Here is a 21,248-nt window from a genome sequence, read left to right on the forward strand (position 1 = left end):
TACTACAATACAAAATACTACATATTATAAATAATAAAAAATATAATACAATTAGAAATTTATTGTAAAAATACTACAGTACTATAAAAAATATTGTACTGTGAAAAAAACTGTCGGATTCTAAATAATAATAATAATAATAATAATAATAATAATAATAATAATAATAATAATAATAATAATAATAACAGTTATTATTATTATTATCTTTATATGTATTCAGTCCATTTTTATTTACAATGTTTTTGATCTATTTAACATGACTGTAAAATATTAATATATAAAATAAAAATATTAAACAAAACAAGAAATATGTTGTAAAAATTATTTCGTACTATAAATATTATTTTATTTTATAGTACAAATGTAAAATTACAATACAAATATTTTCTTTATTTTTTCATTGTCAATAACAGTAAACTATCAAGCATGCATTTAATAAAACTGCAGCTTTTTCCATAATAACCGCACGTCAAACTCTCAAACTCTGTATCATCATGTGAAGTCTGGAATTCTCTCACATGTGCTTGTTTCATGCAAATCTCGTTTTTTATTCTCTGCAGGACGCGGGGCAAAATGAAAGGTCCTGCTGAGAGGAAAATAAATTGGATTTAGATTTATCTGCACACCTGCATATATTACAGCTCTCCTGTGCACGGAGACCTCTGTTCATTTCTCTCTCTGTCTTCAGGAATCCAGCACTGCTTGTAATAAAACAATATTCCTGCTGAAAAACCAAGAGCGAGTCAATCGCTTTCTGCAGCATATCACAAAAACCACTGACATCATCTCAACACATCCTAGGGTTGCTAGCTGCTTTCTATTTTATTTAATAATAAATAATATTGTAAAAAAAAAAAAGTATAATATTTAATAATAATAATAATAATGATTACTACTACTACTATTTTTTTTTTTTTTTTTTTTTTTTTTTTTGTTTTTTTATTTTTTTTAGTGATGTGTTGAGTATTTAGTATATATTATATATTAACTACATATTCATTTTTTTTTTTTAATTAGGCTGTTGCATTAATTATTTAATGTACTGTATGTTTGAATAAATATGTCATGAAAACAAATTTTTATTAAAGCCACCATTTAAACATTTCAACAACGAACTCGAGTGGAAACATAACTGCATTGATTATTAAATAAATGTGATTAATTCATTGATTATTATATAAACTTTTATGTGCAACTTAAATGTTTATATGCAAATCAGTTTGTATTCAAGTGTTGATTATTAAATAAATGTAATTAACTGATAATTAAATGAACTATTTTTGGTTTCGGTTTTTGGCTAAATGAAAACTTTAATTTTAGTTTAGATGATTTAATATACTTAAAAAAACAGTTTGTTGCATCAATTATATAATTTTAATTTTAGAGTCATTTTAAAATATTAAATCAACTATTTTCATTTTCAGTTTTTGCCTAAATGAAACATTTAATATTACTCTTATTATTATTACTTAAATTTAAATTTTAGAGTCATATAGAATCACAATTTTTGGCCAAATTATGCAGCCTTACAAAGAAGTACTGCAAACCTGGTGCTTTTTACATACTCATGCAAAATAAAAGAAAAACTTTACAATCACAATTTTTATCAGAACAAATGGTGCGACCAGAAATCCCAAAGTAAGTGTGTTTGTCCAAATCACCGAATAGAATTACTGATGCTTTCTCTAGCAAACACCACTAACAAGGGTTCTCAACAAAAGCGTCAGTCCACCTACATCTGTGATAATCACCAACGCTTTCTCTCTTTGGGTCTGGAAAGAATGCAGTGAAATGCATATTCACTCTGATGATGGCAGAGCTGTTAAGGAGGAGGTTTTAAATCAGATGAGTCAGCGTCTCTGGGCCGCGGGCGCGCTGGAGAGCCGCTGTTGTCATTGTTGTCACCTTGTCCTCCGCGAGGCTCCTCGCCATGTTGGATGCCCTTTCTCGCAACCTCATTAGCTCCGGCGCCTTTGGCTCCGGTCACATACAGGGAGCCTTTCCATCAGAGTTTCTATGGTAACATGCATCGAGACCTCGCTGCCTTTGGGAGCCGGATTTAACCGAACCATGTCGTATCAAAGTGAAGGGCCACGGCGCATCTGCTCTGACCAGAATCACTGGCTTTGAGCTCACTGGATCGCTTTCAACCACCAAAGACGAGAGAACGACCTGACGGACAATGAAAGTCAGCCTGGCACTGAGCGAAGCCTTTTCATGTCGCTAATAAGCAATTAAAACAAGTGAGATGTGTTAGATCTTGAGTTCAGATACGTTAGTTCGTACTGCTGTAGTGCTGAGGTGATGCTAATACTTTTGGTTTCTTATAATTGATAATTTATATTGCTTTGGAAAAATGCTAAATAAATAAATGCAATGCATGCATTATTAACCTCATTCATAATTGGCTTTGGACAAGAGCAAATGCTCAATGAATAGATGTTACTTTAACAAAAGTTGCAGTAAAATGAGTAAGAAATATTCAGGTGTCATACAGTATTAAACCAGCAGGCAAGTATTGTTTTGTAGAAAACCTTTATTTAGTGATTTATGTTTTGACACCTGGTAATTATACAGGGAAACAACCTCCTGAAAACAGAGATAAGAACACATACTGCAACAGTGCGGGAAAACAACAACAAGAAAAAAATAGATTTTTACATTCTGAAGAAACTGAGGTCTTTCATGCACGCATGCATATGCATATTTTTATTTATACTAAACATTTTATGTATTTATACATTACATTTATTAATTCATTAATTTAATTTAATAATTTATTAATTTAATTTTATTTGTGTAGCATTTTTCGCAATTGTTTCAAAGCAGCTTCACAGAAATTCATGATTAAAAAAATAAGTGATTAAATGTATAACTGTATAAAAACACTGATTTACAAAGAAAAGTAAAAAAAAAAAAACATTAAAAAACATTAATGAGTGAGATTTATAAATAACTAAAAGAGTCATGTATAGATATATAAATGAAAAACTTTGAGAGATGTATTTATAAATAAATAAAATTCAAATACATAAAAATATAAAACATGAATAATGAAGATGTATAAATAACTAACTAAATAAATACAATTATGTACAAATATGTAAATAAAAACACTAAGTGAGATTTATAAATAACATTCAAATACATAAAAAAATTAATGAGTGTATATATATATATATATATATATATAATATATATATATATATATATATATATATATATATATATATATGTGGTGTGTGGGTGTGGTGTGTGTGTGTGTGTGTGTGTGTGTGTGTATATATAATATTAATGAGGGAAAATAAATTAATACACAAACAAATAAAGACACAAACAAACAAATCAATCAATAAATAAATGCTCTAATTTATGTGCCTTTACGAACTAATAAGAATCTGCACAGTGTAAACGATCATGTCTTACACTTCAGTACCGAACCAGCAAGTTTCTTAAAAACTGATTTTATTCCTCCATCGCTCGTGTTTGATTCTCACCTTCAGAAAGTTGCTGTTGCCCTCTGTAAACACCTCGCTCCTGGACGAGTTACATATGAAAGTTTAACTCACTGACTCTACGAATGAGCAACAGCCATGCTTCTGCTAATTACACACACGCACAGGCTCATGAGAGTTTTACCGCGGTAACACGTGAGTGTGAGAAGTCTGCGGGGTAAACCTGCGAGTGGGCGGAAGCTGCAGCAGAAGGACTCTAATTCTATCTGCTGCACGCTTGAACGGCTCAGTGCCCAAAGAAAAAAGGGCCGGGTCTTTAGTCTAACTCAAAATATATGCTGTTGCATGGAAAAGACTCAAGTAAGAGCAAATTGCCCCCACTGATAGCGCAGTTTATTTGCAACGCACACAGCAGCACAAACCAATGCAGCAAAGAAATCAACTCAAATCACAGCTTCATAAAAATAACTCCAGCTGGCCTCATGTTCAGCCAAAATGTTTTTATATTTAAAAAAAATACAAATATTTATTTAGATTTAAGTGTAAGTATTATACAGCATTTATAAGTACAGATGTATGACTTAATATTGAATTTATAATAATAATGACAATAATATTAATAATAATTATTATTATTATGATTATACGTTTATATAAATTGACTATACTTTATTATCATGCATAATAATAATAATAATAATAATAATAATAATAATAATAATAATAATAATAATAATAATAATAAATATGATTGCTATTATTAATCATAAAGTCATAAGTCTATATAATAATTACAAATAATTCATTTTATATATAAAAACATTTATTAATTTTATATATAAACACTTCCTATGAACTACAAATAATAACTATATTACTATAAAACAAATATAATATGTTTCAATATATATATTGAGAGATGGAGATTTTTGATTTACTAATCAAAATTATACTAATAATGACAATCCTAAGTAATAAGTCTATGTAAATATATTTTAAAAAAATAATTGTAATAATTTAATATATAAACACTAGACATATTTTTAAATATATACATTCACTTACATAATATTTTGAATTTGCAAATAATAATAATAATAATAATAATAATAATAATAATAATAATAATAATAATAAATAATAATAATAAATGTATTTAAATTTACTAAATGTTTAATAGCAACAACAACAAGTATCAGTATATTAGAAATATCAATAATCCTAAATTACAAGTCTATATTTATAAATATACATCATAACATTTAATCATTATATATATATATATATATATATATATATATATATACCAACAAATATATATATATATATATATACACTTTATTAAATATTTTCTTAAAATTTATGTTTAGTAACATTTTTAATTTGTAATAAAAATAGCATTTAATAATAATAAATGTATAACAATTTATTAAAATGTATTAAAAAATAATATTACAGTATTATTATTAGAAAATTCATAATCCTAAGTCTTAAGTCTATGCTTATTACACATATAAACACTAACAAATTTAAACATGTTTCTTTTATAAATATTTCTACAACTAACGGACAACTACAGTAACAGACGTAAGAAATAATGACAGAATTTTAATTTTTATTTGAACTTTTTAAGAATAAGGGGCGCAACTGTTAAGCAAAGTTGCACTTCATAAATAGTGTATGTGTGCTATTATACATGCTTGGACAAGCTGCAGACTTCACTTTGAGACTCTTACCGCAGAATGAGAACAGAACTTTCCACAAAGCATATGGCCGTTACCTGCAGCAGCGCCATTAGCAAAGCTCTGGTTGCTTTTCAACAGTTGGCCGCATACAGATGACCCACTACTGCTCGAGATATTGTGATTGGTTTTAATATGAATCATATACATTTATGACATAACCGTCTCATTATCTTCTCCGTTTTTCAATGGAGTAATTAACAGGATGCTATTGTTCTCGCCGTGTGCTTTAACAAGAATCCTGAAAGATTTCCTCTGCTCTCTTCTGTATTCATCTGCTGTCTGTTTTACAAGTGCACAACAAATCAATGGCATCTTTCTTCTTTTCAATTAACAACACATCTTTAATAGCTCACATAAAAAAAGCAATTGCAAACAAAAGCAGCAGGATATTTTTCATGGTCTCAGCGCATTAGTGATTAAAAAACACTCCGATTTCTTTCTTAATAAAAAAAGTTAGTTAAACAGCTTGCAATTAGAAGTAACCTGCTACTCTGGGATGAATAAAACAGAAGATTAGAGTAGAGTTTGATGACTTGCCATAAAGTAAGGAAAAGAGGATAGATAGATAAAAGAGTCTCTACTGTCCACCAAGGTAGCATTTACTTGAATAAAAATGCAATTAAAACAGTAATGTTGTGAAATATTACAATTTAAAATAACTGTTTTCTATGTGAATATATTTTAAAATGTAATTTATTTCTGTGATCAAAGCTGAATTTTCACCATCATTACCCCAGTCTTCAGTGTCACATGATCCTCAGAAATCATTCTAATATGCTGATTTATTATCAATGCAAGAAACAGTTCTTGCTGCTTATTTAATTTTATTTTATTTTTGAACCTGTGATAAATCCAAGTAAATGTAGTTTTTTTTAAATATATACATTTACTTATATTGTAATAAATGTATTATCATTTATTACAGTGTCCTATTATTATTATTATTATTATTGTTGTTATTATTATTTTTTTTGTTTTTGTTGTTGTTTTTGTTAATTTTTTTCACAATATTATTATTATTTAATAATAATAATAATAACAATGTATTATATTTTACTAAAATGCATTATTTAAAAGTATTAATAAATTAATTATAATTGTAAAAAAAATTATTAATTAATAATCCTAAATCATAAGTCTAACACTTACTAAAAATATAAACATGTATCAGGGAATATATAAATAAGTATAAATTAATCCCAGGTCATTATTCTATACTTTTACATATATAAACACTTATAAATATCTGATATTTACAGTACAGATTTTTTTCTGAAATTACCCTATATGCATAAAAAATGCCTATATAAATCATGAAGATGGTGATTCACAATATTGGTTAATTTTTATAACTTTAAAGGGGTCATATGATGCGATTTCAACTTTTCCTTTCTCTTTGGAGTGTTACAAGCTCTTGGTCCATGAAGAAGATCTGTAAAGTTGCAAAGACTAAAGTCTCAAATCCAAAGAAATATTTTTTTATCAAAGTTAAGACTCTGCCAGTTGCAAAGACAAACGGCTTCGTTCTGAACACGCCCCCACATTCTCTACATCACTGTGTGGAAATATTTTTGTAATGCCGCCCAATGTTTCACATTGGACGCAAAAGAAAGAGTGGCTGGTTTCAGTAACACAGTGTTGTGAGCAGTCATGTCAGGATCAGATGCTGTGTGTATCTTGGTCGAAAGCAAAAGCACTTTATTTGGCCTTCTGAAAGAATAGATGCATTTAGGAAGCTTCAAGATTACTTACAACAGAACAGCAACACATTTTATGGACGACTGTTTCGTGAACCAATGAGAGGAGGTAATTCTGACTTTGCTACGACAATATGGCGCTTCTGAATCGGCTATTGTAAGTATGTTTTGTTATTAGTTTAAGTATTTGCTATTGACTGTTCAAATGCGTGAGTTTTGCGTGTCGTGTATGTGTGTGTGTGTGCGCATGTGTGTGTGTGTGAGAGAGAGAGAGAGAGAGAGAGAGAGAGAGGGTCACACAGTGGAATCAGCTGTCTTAACCGTCCGTGGCTTGTGTACTGCAAACACATAGGAGCTTCATCACTGTGTCTGTCACACGATTCTGTTGCCTTTTCGTGTTAAATTTCCGACGAGTGCTTGCAGTGCTTGGCCAATCACAATGCACTGGGTCAGTTGGCCTATCAGAGCAAACTGCGCTTGTCAGAAGGAGGGACTGTCAGAAGGGGGATGTGTTTGAGAGAGGCGGGGCATAGAGGACCTACAATAATGTACAGTATTTGAAAAATTTGTTTTTTGAACATTAAAGCATGTCGACATATTCTGTTACACCACCAATACACAAAAATACTCAAGCTTTTAAAAAAAGCATCATATACACCCCTTTAACTGGAACTCTAATACATCAAGTGTACATTTCAATGTGCTATATAAACTTACTAAAATGCAATTTAACACTCAACAAATTCAATAGTCGCACTCAGGGGCGCCCTACCACACAACAACCCAAATATGTTTATTCAAAAAAGCACCAGCCTGGAACAGACAAAGGGTGTGTGAAAAAAGGTTTGGACAAAAAGCTCGCCAGAAGATACAGGAGTCATGTATTAGTGGTTGAAAAAAAATAACGGTGCGGATAGTTGAAATTGCAGCACCCGCGTATCCATCTCGCACACGCAGACAGCGGCCCGCATTCTCAGTACGTGTAAAAATGGCGTGGACCTCTCCATCAAAGGGGGGATGGACAGTTTTGTTGTGGCTCGTGGATGCCCTCAGTATAAACCGCCGCTACAAGATTTATTCAGCTGCCTTTGACACCAGCCACCACTGCGCTTTCCCAGAATCACTCTCAAGTCATGGACACACGTCGCACACTCCGAGAAGAGAGAGATGCTTTATATACACAGCGCAGCGAACAGAGATGAGAGACCTGCAAATATTCATCCGTCTGACCACACCCGCAGTTACAAGCCAGCGCAGGAACAGAGAGAGAGACCGCAATATTCACTCTGACCACCGCAGTACAAGAAGATGTAGAGAAATGAATAACTCATATAAAAGCGAATGTTAAAATACCAAAAATTCCAATGGTCCAACAAACACTTTCTTTAAAAACATGAAATAAAATTAATAATATAAAATAATTAATTTTCTATTTTTTATTAAATTGTATAAATTATTAATAAAAAATAAAACATATAATATATACACATATATATATATATTATATATATATATATATATATACATACACACACACGCGCACACACACCCACACACACACACACACACACACACACACATACAATTTGCTTATTTCTTTCTTTTAATTTTGGGATAAAACAAGCATCTATAAATATAAAATACCAGTAACTGAAACTGGAAACCACGTCTAGACCACCTAAAATAGATACAAAAGTTAAAATTTTGTTAAATTGTGGTTACATGACCAACCACTTTCACAACCCCTTGCCCTTTTCCTTTACATTTTTTCCTTGCATTTTTTAAACTATGTGTGCCTGTTTCAAGCCTTGCCTGTTGCCTGTTCATGTACTTTATAAAAAATAATAAAAAAATATATAAAAAAAAATAATACAAAAAAAATATATAAAATAATTCCTTTATTATGTTTATATTATAAATTGTTTATGAAAATGTGAATATATTCTTAATTCATTCTTTTAATTTTGCAATAAAACCAGAGTATCTATGAATATAAAATTAAAGAAACTGGAAAACTATACACCAAAAATGCTGCAAAAGTTTTTATTTTCTTACATTTTGGTTGCACAATCTACCACTTTCACTAACTCTTGCTTTTTTACATTTTGGTTGCACAATCTACCACTTTCACTAACTCTTGCTTTTTTATAATATTATTTTATGCATAATATAATTATAAATATTTTATCATTTTATTTTTCAAGTTAATTATAAAAATTATAATATATTTTTATTTCTTGTGTTTAATTTTGGGATGAAACAAGTATCTTTGAATATAAAATACAAGTCACTGAAACTGGAAACCACATCTAGACCACCAGATACAAAAGATAAAACCTGTTACATTTTGATAAAAGGGGTCATATGATGCGATTTCAGATTTTCCTTTCTCTTTGAACTGTTACAAGCTCTTGGTGCATAAGAAGAATTGGAAGTTTTGCAAAGATCTCAAATCTCACATCCAAAGAGCTATATTCTTATAAAAAGTACATACTCCTCCACGCCCGCCCTCCTGAAACGGCTCATTTCTAACACATGGCCCCCACAGGGGGTCTCTATGTCCACTATATGGTGAAGATTTGCCTACACACCGCCAGATGTTCACACAATGAAATGCAACTAAGGCATTACTTTTATTCGTGTGAAAGTTATTGTTGTTGCCACCGCCATGTTGTATAGACGTGTGTGTTGTGTTTTTCACGGTCAAAGCGACAATTAACTTTGGTTTGGTCCTTCCAAAAGATGAAGATATCGCCACTTCGTCATGCCTGGAGCTGATCCCGTGCTGTGCCGCGATGGAGGAAATACATCAACTTTGCACTGTGGATCACGAATGGACTTTCACAACCGTCCAAGCCCGGGACGTCACATGTTGTTGCTCTGCAAGACCAAGGTATGCTCCTTTGTAGAATCCACTCAAGCCGCCGCCTCTGCCCCCAGCCGCGATTCACGTCTAAGCCTCCATCCTCTGCTCACTCAAGGCCGCGGGGTGTGACCGCTGTTTTAGTTGAGAAAACGAAACTACTTGTTGTTTGGCCTTCCAAAAGAAGACTACGACTAGAAATCAATGTTCTTTTCATATCACTCGTTTATCAATGGGGCTTAATGTTTATGTCTCGTTTCGCTACCGGCCAGCAGGGCATCACAATACTGTTAAGAGGCGTAAACATTTCCCCCCCCCCCCCCCTGTCACACGCTTGAGATATTCTGCCAATCACCAACGTCACTGAGATAGCTGGCCAATCAGAGCACACCCACTTTTCAGAGCGCGTTGAGCCTTTGTAAAAATCGACGCTGTTGTCAGAAGGCGGGGCATAGAGGAGAAAACCAATAATGTTACAGTACTGTGTTTTTTTAATAACCTTTAAAACCCGCATAAAACACAATTTCATTACACCCAAATACACAAAATAATGTTCTTTTTAGCAGCATCATATGACCCCTTTTAACGCTTTCACAAACCCCTGCCTTTTTCCTCTACATCCTTCTGATGAACCAACCACACTGAAATCAATGAATGCACAGCATAAACTCAAGACTGAAATCATTTTGATGATTTTAACGCTTTGAAATCAATGAATGCACAGCATAAACTCAAGACTGAAACAGACCCGCTGTCAACATCCGCCCTCTCCTCATTTCACAGACACAAATCACCCTTACCCGTGAAGCCGCTCCAGGAAAGAGTATCACCTGGGCGACCCGCCCGCCCCACGGGCTCCATATTTGACCGGCGCGGGTCCAGCTATATTCGTGGGTGCAGATGTCTGTCTGCCTGTGGCCATTGCACCACCAGATTGCACAGACCACTACCTCTTCATAAGAGAGATGCTTATCCAACCACAAGATACTATTAACCTTGATCATAAGGCCTGGGGGGAAAAAAAAACAGAGCACGCTGCCGTAGAGTATGGCTAAACCTCCTTTACCCAAGGAACGTGCAGTATACCCTTGAAATGAGACGATTGAATGAAGGGGGGGACAACGCTAGCAAGATTAGACTTGTGTGATTCTCCACACATGCTCCAACGATGCTTAGACGTGCCGATCTATACTTCTTCTCAGTAGATATCTTTTACTTCACGCTTTTTCTCATTCATTTAGTCCACAGGCATCTCAAAAATCTCTTCAACCAACCAACTCTCAGATGAACCAAAACACAGAAAATATTTGATTTCTGAAGGATAAAAACACTAAGGTACCAACTCTCAGATGAACCAAAACACAGAAAATATTTGATTTCTGAAGGATAAAAACACTAAGGTACACGAACGTGACCCAGCTAACAAAAATATGTTCTAAGAATGTTTTGCTAACATTCCCATTTAGATCATTAACAATCAAATCGTTAAAAACATTTTTTTTTTTGTTGTTTGTACGTTAAGTTAAGGTATTATTTTTTTTTTATTTTTTTGCACACATTATGGAAACGTTACTATTGAACGTTCTCTGAACATTCCGAAAACGTTCAAAACAACATTCCATGAACAATGATAACAACAATATATGTGTCTAATTTTATGCCACGAAACCCATTTCTATTAATGTCGATATAAACATTCTATTAATGATAGTGGAAGAACATTTGTTTATAAGTTTTATATAGAAATTTTAGAAGAATTATCAAATTTGATTGAAGAGTAAGATCTCTTTTTTAAATTGTTTTTTACATTTCAAAAATTTTTTTAATTGCTAGAAGAATAGATCTTTGGTAGGGGCCTACCGGCTCAAAAACGCGCAACTCTCGAACTGAGCGAATTCACGTTTACAAGATACGCCTCCACTCACAATCCATTTTTACAATCCAATATCAAGCAGCATAATGATCTTTGTTAGTTATATTTAAGAGTCAGAGGTGTGGGTGAACTTTCCTTTTCTTATTTTAATATAGCATGATGGAACTACTGTAGCACTGGCTAGCAGATTTGGGCCCGGATGTATTTGTTTGGTTAATAATAGCAGGATGGATTGAATACACTAGTCTTACCTTTGGCGTTTTGGGCTAGCAGATTTGGGCGTGCATCTCCGATGTAGGTTTGTCCAGCACTAGATTGTTTCCTGAAATCCAAGCAAAGGAGGGGCAGATTTTATGCCACAGCTCATAAAAACAATTTCATGCTGTTGAACTGAATCAATATTAGGGGCAGATTTTATGCCACAGCTCATAAAAACAATTTCATGCTGTTGAACTGAATCAATATTAGGTTAAATAGCACAAAAGCCAGACGAGGAAAAACAAGATGTATCAAATACAATAAACAGACATAAAATGTAGTGACTACCTCACGCGCACAGATCTAGATCAAAGAAATTAATGAAAGACTCCCGTTAGAATACACTGGTAAGGAAATGATGCAGGGCCAGAGCGCCGTGTTATTTGCGTCTGCAGTCTGTAATGGACATGCTGATGGATATGATTTCTGACAGCTGCAGCAGAAACCAAAGCTGACGGCATTCTGCTGGCATGACCGAGCTACAACTGAGCTGGAACAAAACAAAGAGGCATTTGCTCCTTATACTCATTTATGCAACACAGCAGTGATTGGAAGGTAAAAATAGAACATTATTTTTATGACGGTAAAACCTGAACGTCCTCATATGCTCCACAAACATTTGCAACACATGGGTACTTGACACAACAGTGCCCCTGTAATGTGACATCATACTCTAAAAACTAAACCACATTTATCTAATTCCTTTATTTTCCTAATGCATGCTGTTTTATGAGCTCAAGTTACAGACTGTTTTTTTTGTTCGCATTCAACCGAACATAGTTTCCAGACAACACCAGACAAACATCTGAGAAGTATGGTTTTTGAGGTGGATGACTTTTTTTTGTTTTTTTTCGAGCGGGTGATTTGAGCGAACAATTCAATGACTCACTCAGAAGAGCAACTTTCTTTTTTATTCCCAAATGAATCAGTATGTTTGAATGAATCGGTTGAATGAATGATTCACTGACTCCTGAATGAATCCGTGTTTTGAACGAATCAATTATATTGACTCATCCATTAAAAAAAAAAACTGTCCCTTGGCGCCACCTATTGGCGTAACTTGCAGGATTAATTACTTTAAAATCTCTATACTAATACACATACAAAAGATATGTCTGAAAGAAACAGATATTAGATGTAATATGTTTAATACTATATATATATATATATATATATATATATATATATATATATATATATATATATATATATATATATATATATATATATATATATATATATCTGTTATATATCTGTGTTACTGTGCATTATTGTAAATTATTGGCCTTAAGAGTTGGGGTACTCAGACTGCAATGATGAATGAACTTGGAACTTGACATGGACTCGGACATTTTGGACTCAAGAATTTTTCATACAGATGAATCCACATCATGTGTAACATGACTCAACTCGTTAAGATCTAGGACTCATCTTGGACTCGACAAGGTGGATTCAGACCCAACACTACTGTCCTTTCAAAAAAATCCATATCTGTGATCAAACAACGAACACTATCTATATTTTCTATACTTTCTACATGAGAAATGAATACAAATAACCAATTATGTTTGAAGATACATCCATTTTCATTATTTCTATAATATATTTCTGTTGATTTCTAGACATTTTGGATGGGTTGCAATCCCCAGCCCTCACTGACATGCTTTTGTGTGCGTGACACACTTCTATGAACACAGGAGGACAGCAGACTGCAGGAGAATATACAAAGACTCCCAGGATGTCATTTTTGGGCTTTGACCTAAAACACTAACACAGGACAAGAAACACATCTCCTCTAATATTCACTCGGCCACGAGGTCATTTTCAACTCAACTCACATTTACTAAATCTGAAATGAAAACATGCAGAAATGACATTGACGAGAAACCGAACAATGCAAATGTAAATTTGTGCATTTTCCGAACACGTGAAATGTCCCTGCATGCATGCAATTATGATGCAATGCATTGCAGTTGCTATTTTTTCAATATAGTTTTCCCATTTTATGACTATCTAATATTTATGAAAATTTCAAGTGTGTGCCAAGGCTATCTGAATAATGAAAGCATCTCTCACTCAGCCGGTTCATCTATGAAAATCCGTGTATGGTGGCAGGAGCTTCACCAGAGCCATGGCAACAGAGCATGGAGGTGGTCTATGATGGGGAGTTGGGCTAAAGCAATTTGAAGACAGGCAACAGATCATCTATGAAAAATCAGCTTGCCGAAGTGACGTCAGCCACGAGCTCAGATCTCCTGCTTCTGCACGCTGCTGAAAATGCCCCCAATTGTGAAGGGAAACTACATGATCAAATAATCTGTTAGTTCAGCAGAGCAAACCGCTCTCTGTTGACTCTCCATCCACAGAAAACTCACAAACCTGCTACGATATTCAATAATGGAGCCGGTTGTAAGTGACTGTCATGATTTGCTCGACTCTCAGTGGCGACAATCCGGCCTGCAGTGCTGCTAAATATAGAAACTCTGTGTATTGATTCAAATACATGGCTTGGGTTTGCATTAACAATACATGGGGGATGCTACATTATATTAACTATCTGGGCAACAGGGCGCCTGTTCTGTGGAATTCTGGTGCGTATTTTATGGACAGGAGAAAAACTGTTCAGGTTTTTATTTTCATTGCTTCTCATTGATTTGGCAAGTAGATTTGTTAATATATATGTAGTAATTATCTATATAGTATAGTTATATAGATATATATAAGTTTATTTATATATTATATAAACAGACCGGGTAAAACCTGATCCAGCTATGAGTTCAAGCCATATTTCATCCCAAAAAGAAAAGGTAAAAGGAAAAAAAAATTTAATATTAAAAAAAAAAATAAAATCAAATAAGATAAATAATAAACAAATCCCATAGAAGGGCCATTAAGAATTTTATTGTGTATTTACTAATATTTATATTCACTAAAAAAACACTAGACAGGATAAGAAACACTACCATTTTGTATTTTTGTATTTTTCCAATTTCTATATATATAATATATATAGACTATTCTATCTAACACTTTGCTTAATAAGTCAAAATATATAATGGTGTTTGTGTGGTATATATATATATGATAGCTATATATATAGTATAATAATAATATATTAATATATATATATATATATATATAAAATATTAGATAAGAAATTATTAATATTTTATTTCATCATGATATTATTTTCAATTGTGTGACATATTAGGCACATTTTATGTCCTACACTTTCAAAAAAAAAAATATATATATATAGTATCATAATAATAATGAATAATAATAATAATCTAATTATTATATATATATATTATATATACATATACATACATATCTATATATATATATATATATTATATATAGTATATATATAATATATAATATATTATCTATATATATATTATATATATATATATATATCTATATATATATATTATACACACACACACAAACACAGATACAATGCCCACACACACACACACACACACACACATTACATATCTACTCTTTTTTTCCCCATTATATTCTGAGGTAAAATGTGACCTGGAAATGTTTTGGTTTCAGCCAATATCAATATCTATGTATTTTGGACGTCCTGTGAGCTTTTCACAATTAGCAACATTTTATTCAATACCATCTGGTATCTGAAGATTGAGTCACTCAGATGAATATTATTCTGATGTTACTCACTGCTGCTTTCACAAACTGACATGAGTAATGCTAAAGTTTGCTGCAATACACTTGCACTCGACTGAATAATAATGGATTCTTTTTTATTATATGGAAGGGGGAGGGGAGGGGGGTGTTTTATTCTTATGATTCCAAATCTACATCTCATATGACCTCACTTCCTGTTGAGTTCACACTCATGTCCAAGTCACATTTTAACTTATAAAAATAAAATAAAATCATATGACCTCACTTCCTGTTTAATGAATTAGATAAAAATATATATACAATTAGAAAAATAAATAATTACCTTAGACACATAAAATAAATAAATATATTAGAAAAATAAATACATTAAATAAATACATCAGAAGAATTAGATACAGTAGACAGACAGACAGATCTTAAACCATTAAAATAATTGTTCAATAAATAAAATAAAAATATTAATTTGATCTAGTTGCAAGGCAACATTTCTCATATTATATATAATATTATCTCAATGATACTAAAATAACACTGTTTACAAGAAAATATTATTTCAGTATTTCTACTTCAAAATTTTATTACGTTTAATTCAGTATTTATTTTTTCTATTTTAATATTTTATTACTTTTTATTAGAAAATATTATTTCAGTTTGAAAATCTGTTTTTTTTTTCCCTGCCCAGTTTAGCTCTTGAAAAAAAAAATAATAATAATAATAATAATAATAATAATAAAAAAAGATTTAAATAATATTCAAGACCAGTAACATGCATTAAGAAAGTGGACAGGGGCAGTTTGATTTCATGTATAATTCTGTCTAAAAATACATTTTAAGTTCATCAAAAGAGGTGAATAAATATAAAAAATGAACAAGTGCAAATTCCACAACTCCAATTTATTGTCATGGCAAGTGAGCACTTCATTTTCTGGTTTTATCAGCTCAGTGGCCTTAATTTTCCATATTAAGATACGATTGTGCTTTCTGACACAGAATGGAACTGATGTTATCTTACCAAACGTGCTTGTGATTCTTGTGATTCATGTCATTGTCTGGCATCCTGTACAGCAATGCTGTATGCTTTTAATACAACGTGACATCCTGTTCTCTTCGCCCACACTTAACTCCATCAGATCATTTCAACACAATTACTGTTGAGCACCATCTATTAGATGCTGTTTATCAGCTCAGTAGCTCCAGGTACCTCAGTCAAGATCAACACTGAATGAACAGTAGGGCTTTATTTTCATGTTAAAAATATTAATGCAAACGCAAAAAAAGTGAAGGATAAACTCTGGAACACTTAAAATGGGAAATCATCTATACTTGGATGAAAACCACTCATTTAAAGTGGGACATCTCTATAAGCCAGACTCTGAGGCTATGTGAGCATTTGGCTGTCGGTGCTCCATCTGGACAAAAGACTCAACCTCATTCCCTCCGGACAGACTTTGGAAAGTGACACCACACTAGATAAAACGAACTGTTTCGTTCTGATGAGATGTATATTTATAATGTCTTGTTTTAATGCTCAGAACACTTAAGGTTAATGGTGAAGTATGTGATTTTTAATGTCAAAATACTTTCAATGTCACTGGCAGGTTAGTCTATAGTAGTCAACATTTGAAGTGGATCAAAATCTTTCACCAAAGTTGTCAACTTTGATTAACGTTTTTGATCCACTTCAAATGTTGACTACTGTAGACCTCAGGAAAACCCAAGGACCAGTGTTGTTACCGTTAACTAAAACTATATTAAAAAAGTATGTTAATTGAAATAAATTAAATGTTAAATTAAATAAAATAGAATATTAAAAATTTATCAGAGAGATATTTATTTGCAATTAGTTGCAAACACAAAATCTAATTTTTATTTAGTTTAAGTACTAAATAAAGAAATAAAAAATAAAAATAAAACCTTAATAGACATATTTAATAAAAACAACAAAAACATAACAAAATTACTAAAATTTTAAAACGAAAATAGAATGGAAAAAAAATTAATAAAAACTAAATTTAATGTTAATTTATATGAATTAAATAAAATAGAATATTTTTAAATTTTACAGAGACATAAAAAGTAGGGCCAAACCGATATATCGTTTAGCCGATATGAACCTGTCGCCGATATATTGATATCTGCAAATATGCCGCATATATGAAATATTTTTTTACAGAACATATAAAACAGACGAAATGCTTCTGAATGGTGTAATTACTTAGTTTGTCTAGCAGAGCACACTCCATTGTTTGCTACTGGCGACCCAGGTCACTGTTGTTCAGAGTCCAGTGCTTCAAATTATCCGCCCGCCACCCACCCACACCTATATTTGATCGTCACATTACAATGATTCTAATTCTTGGTTTTGCATGATGATATGATGAATTGATGGCTCATTTTTAACAGCAGATCGAGTGACGTTAGAGACTAGAGCTGATCTGCGCATCATGGCACGCATCTGCAGCGCATATAAGCCTGTGTTACTGCCACTGGATCTGATCGCAGCCACTCAGTCAATGCTGGTGTTTTTAGCGGTCCAGAACTCAGGCTTATCACATCGGTCTGTTGTATTTTGTCGCACTGCTCCGCACTGGATGCAGCAAACTGATGCCTCATTCTATTTATGACGTGCTGACACAAAGTTCAAATATTTTCAATGGTCGCTTTGTTGCATCTGTTGCGATGCAGACATGGTGTCAGCATAGTTGGTCTGTGAATAGGCAAATAAACTGCAAAAAGATGATTTAAATACGAATGTTCTGCATGTTCATTGCGATAACAGAAAATACAGAGTTTGTGAATTTTTTCTTTATTAATTATTATTTTTTTTTTTTTGTTGTTTATTTTAGGTGTTTATGTTCTTAATGGCTGTGCTTCCTGCATAAACCTGCACCTGTTGGTTTGTCAGTACCTTGCTTGCCCTACACAGTCACCTTGTTTAATTTCTTAATTCAAGTTATATATATTTTGTTCTGTTTGTGTTATTTATAACAAGTGAAGTGAAGTTTACTGTGCACTGATGCCAGACTCATTTTGAATAATAAAGTTTATTGTTAAATTGTTAAATAACCTGCCTCCACTACATAGGCCTATGTTTGTCACATCATTATAAGTGTTTGATCACCACATTTGAGTTATCATTGTAAAAAAAAAAGTGTTTATGTATATATATTTTGTTTATGTAGGCTATTACCAGTTAAAAGTTTGGACACACGAATAGGAAGTGTGTCCAAACTTTTGACTATACTGTACTATAATATTTACCACACATAAAGAATATTGGCCGATATATCGGTATCGATATACTGTATCGGTGTCTTTTTTACTCCTTAATATCGGTATCGGCCCCCAAAAAACCCACATTGTTCAGGCTCTAAAAAACAACAACTTTATTTTATTTCAATTAGATGTAAAAAAAAAAAAAAAAACTAATTTTCATTTACTTTAAGTACTAAATGAATAAATAAAATGAAATAAAAAATAAAACTAAAAGGACATATTTCATGACATTCCAAACAATAAACACAATTACTAAAACTTTAACTAAAATGACAATGAAATATATATAAATAAAATCTAAACACTAATAAATACTTAGGTGGTATATTGATAATACTACAATAACACTGCCATGCATGGTTCAGCAAAAATTGCACACAAATCTTAGAAGCACTTGTGAAAAACAAAAAAACAAATAATCACAAGCTTCAATAAATCTGCATTCTGGTTTGAGAAATTGTACCTTATTCTGATCTGTCCAGTACAGGAAGTATCCCTGAGGATCGACGCGCAACGTCACTGGAGTCACTGTAGAAGAATCCTGAGCAGAAAAAAATGAAATTTTTAAGTATAAAAACACAGCAGAAATAATATAAAAATGGCTATGGACAATATATGCACAATATGCATTAAAACTTGTTTTATTTCTACTTGTAGGCTTAACTTGAAGTACTAAAGTAACTGGGGAACGGGAAACACTTGCTGTTGTTAGATAACAATTTTGGACAATATCTAAATCCTAGATGTCATTATTTTTGGTCTGTACCGCCATACATTTTAAATGCATATATATGCTGAAATTTTCCTTTTACACTAGCATATAGAGCAGGGTTATTATAATTATAATTAAATAAAACTATTATATAAATAAAAAATAAAAAATAAATGAATTAATAAATAGTTACTTTAAATAAATATATCAAATAAAATATTTCTAATTTTCATTAAGTTTAATTTTATGTATTTTATATAGACTAATAAAATGACAAAAACACACAACAAAATTACAAAAAAAAACAATAAAACAAAAAATTTTTTTCAAAATATTAAGCTAATAGTATATACTAAAATAACAGTGGCTCAGAGCAAACAGATGGAATAAAATCAATAAAAGTCAAATTTTAATATTATATGGCAGAATAGAATCCATAAAATTAAATAATAATAATATTAGTATTATTTAAAACAAAATAAACTGCAATAAAAAAAATCTAATACATATATTTTTTTTTTCATTTTCATTTAGTTTAGCTTGAAGTACTAAACTGACTAAAATTAAAAACTAATAAATAAAAATGTATATATAAACAAAAAAAAAACAAATTAATACGAATGACAAAAACAACAAAATAACTAAAAATAAAATTCAAAACATTAACTAAAGCTAATAGTATATACTAAAATAACAGTGGCTAAAGGTCTGATTTTGATATCATATGGTCTATAGTCAACTCCAGGAGTTATTTTAAGCACTCAGAATAAAAAGCACAACAGAATCAAAGTCTTCTGTAAGCAGACGTCATGTTTCAGTGGGAGGTAAACCTTATCTTGCCTCGCGCAAGAAAAACATTTGGGATTTCTGTGGCAATCCATTTGAAAACATGTTTCTCGATATGGTCTCGGGACGAACCGAAATTTGAGGTTTGACTCAGACGTTGCGTAAGCGCTCTATATTTGTGTGATTCATGCTGGCTGGTAATAATTTCCCACCGGTGGAAGTCACAACATTCAAGTCACAGAACATTTGAAAAGACAAGGGGCAAAGCTAACGTCTCATCGGCTGAGGAAAGCCGGCAGCGTCCTCTCTACAGAGATCTGTAATTGATTGTGTTATTTTAGCTCTTGCGTGGGTCTGCCCACATTCTAACTGCACATCTAAGTTGTGTCTTCGCTAATGTAAGGCAGGCAAGAAAGACGAGGAATTTAAAGCATGAAAGTTGCCATAGCAACAGGCCAACATTTCCCATTTTATTTGCAGGGAAAAGCTTTTAAACGTCAACATTTTCAGCATAAGCTCATGTAAAGCTGCACGGCATTATTGTGCTGATGGCAGGCAGACTCCTCCAGAATACTCACACCTACTGCATTTACTTAGTGATTACAGCTTCTAAAAGAGCACGGACACATTGAAAAGATGGGATTTCATCCCCTTCTTAACTTGAAAATGTAAAATCAAGATGCAAAATGAAGCAATATTTCAGATTCTTGGACATATCATTCAATTTGAGGCACAGACACTGGTTTCTGGTTTCTTCTACATCTCAAATCATTCTGGAGAACATGATCATCAGGTTTTGTTCAACTACATTCTAAAATCCATGTTAATTATGTGAATTATTCTTATGATGTTGTTAATTTGTAATGAAAATGTGTTTAAATAAAAAAAAAGGTAGAAAATGCTTTATAAATGGTATCTAAAAA

At 32.0% G+C, this 21,248-nt stretch overlaps 1 protein-coding gene across 1 annotated transcript in view; it reads right to left on the bottom strand.

Moving 5' to 3' along the window:
• The window catches only part of LOC109055844 (1-phosphatidylinositol 4,5-bisphosphate phosphodiesterase beta-1), a 69,934-nt gene that overhangs the window by 45,791 nt on the left and 2,895 nt on the right, over nucleotides 1–21,248 (bottom strand). Inside the window, 3 exon segments of the mRNA XM_042773369.1 lie at nucleotides 1,995–2,226; nucleotides 10,564–10,772; nucleotides 19,251–19,368. Coding sequence (XP_042629303.1) covers nucleotides 1,995–2,226; nucleotides 10,564–10,772; nucleotides 19,251–19,368 — 559 coding nt within the window.

This window comes from Cyprinus carpio, chromosome A17 (assembly GCF_018340385.1).
Source record: "Cyprinus carpio isolate SPL01 chromosome A17, ASM1834038v1, whole genome shotgun sequence".
Classification (NCBI taxonomy): domain Eukaryota; kingdom Metazoa; phylum Chordata; class Actinopteri; order Cypriniformes; family Cyprinidae; genus Cyprinus; species Cyprinus carpio.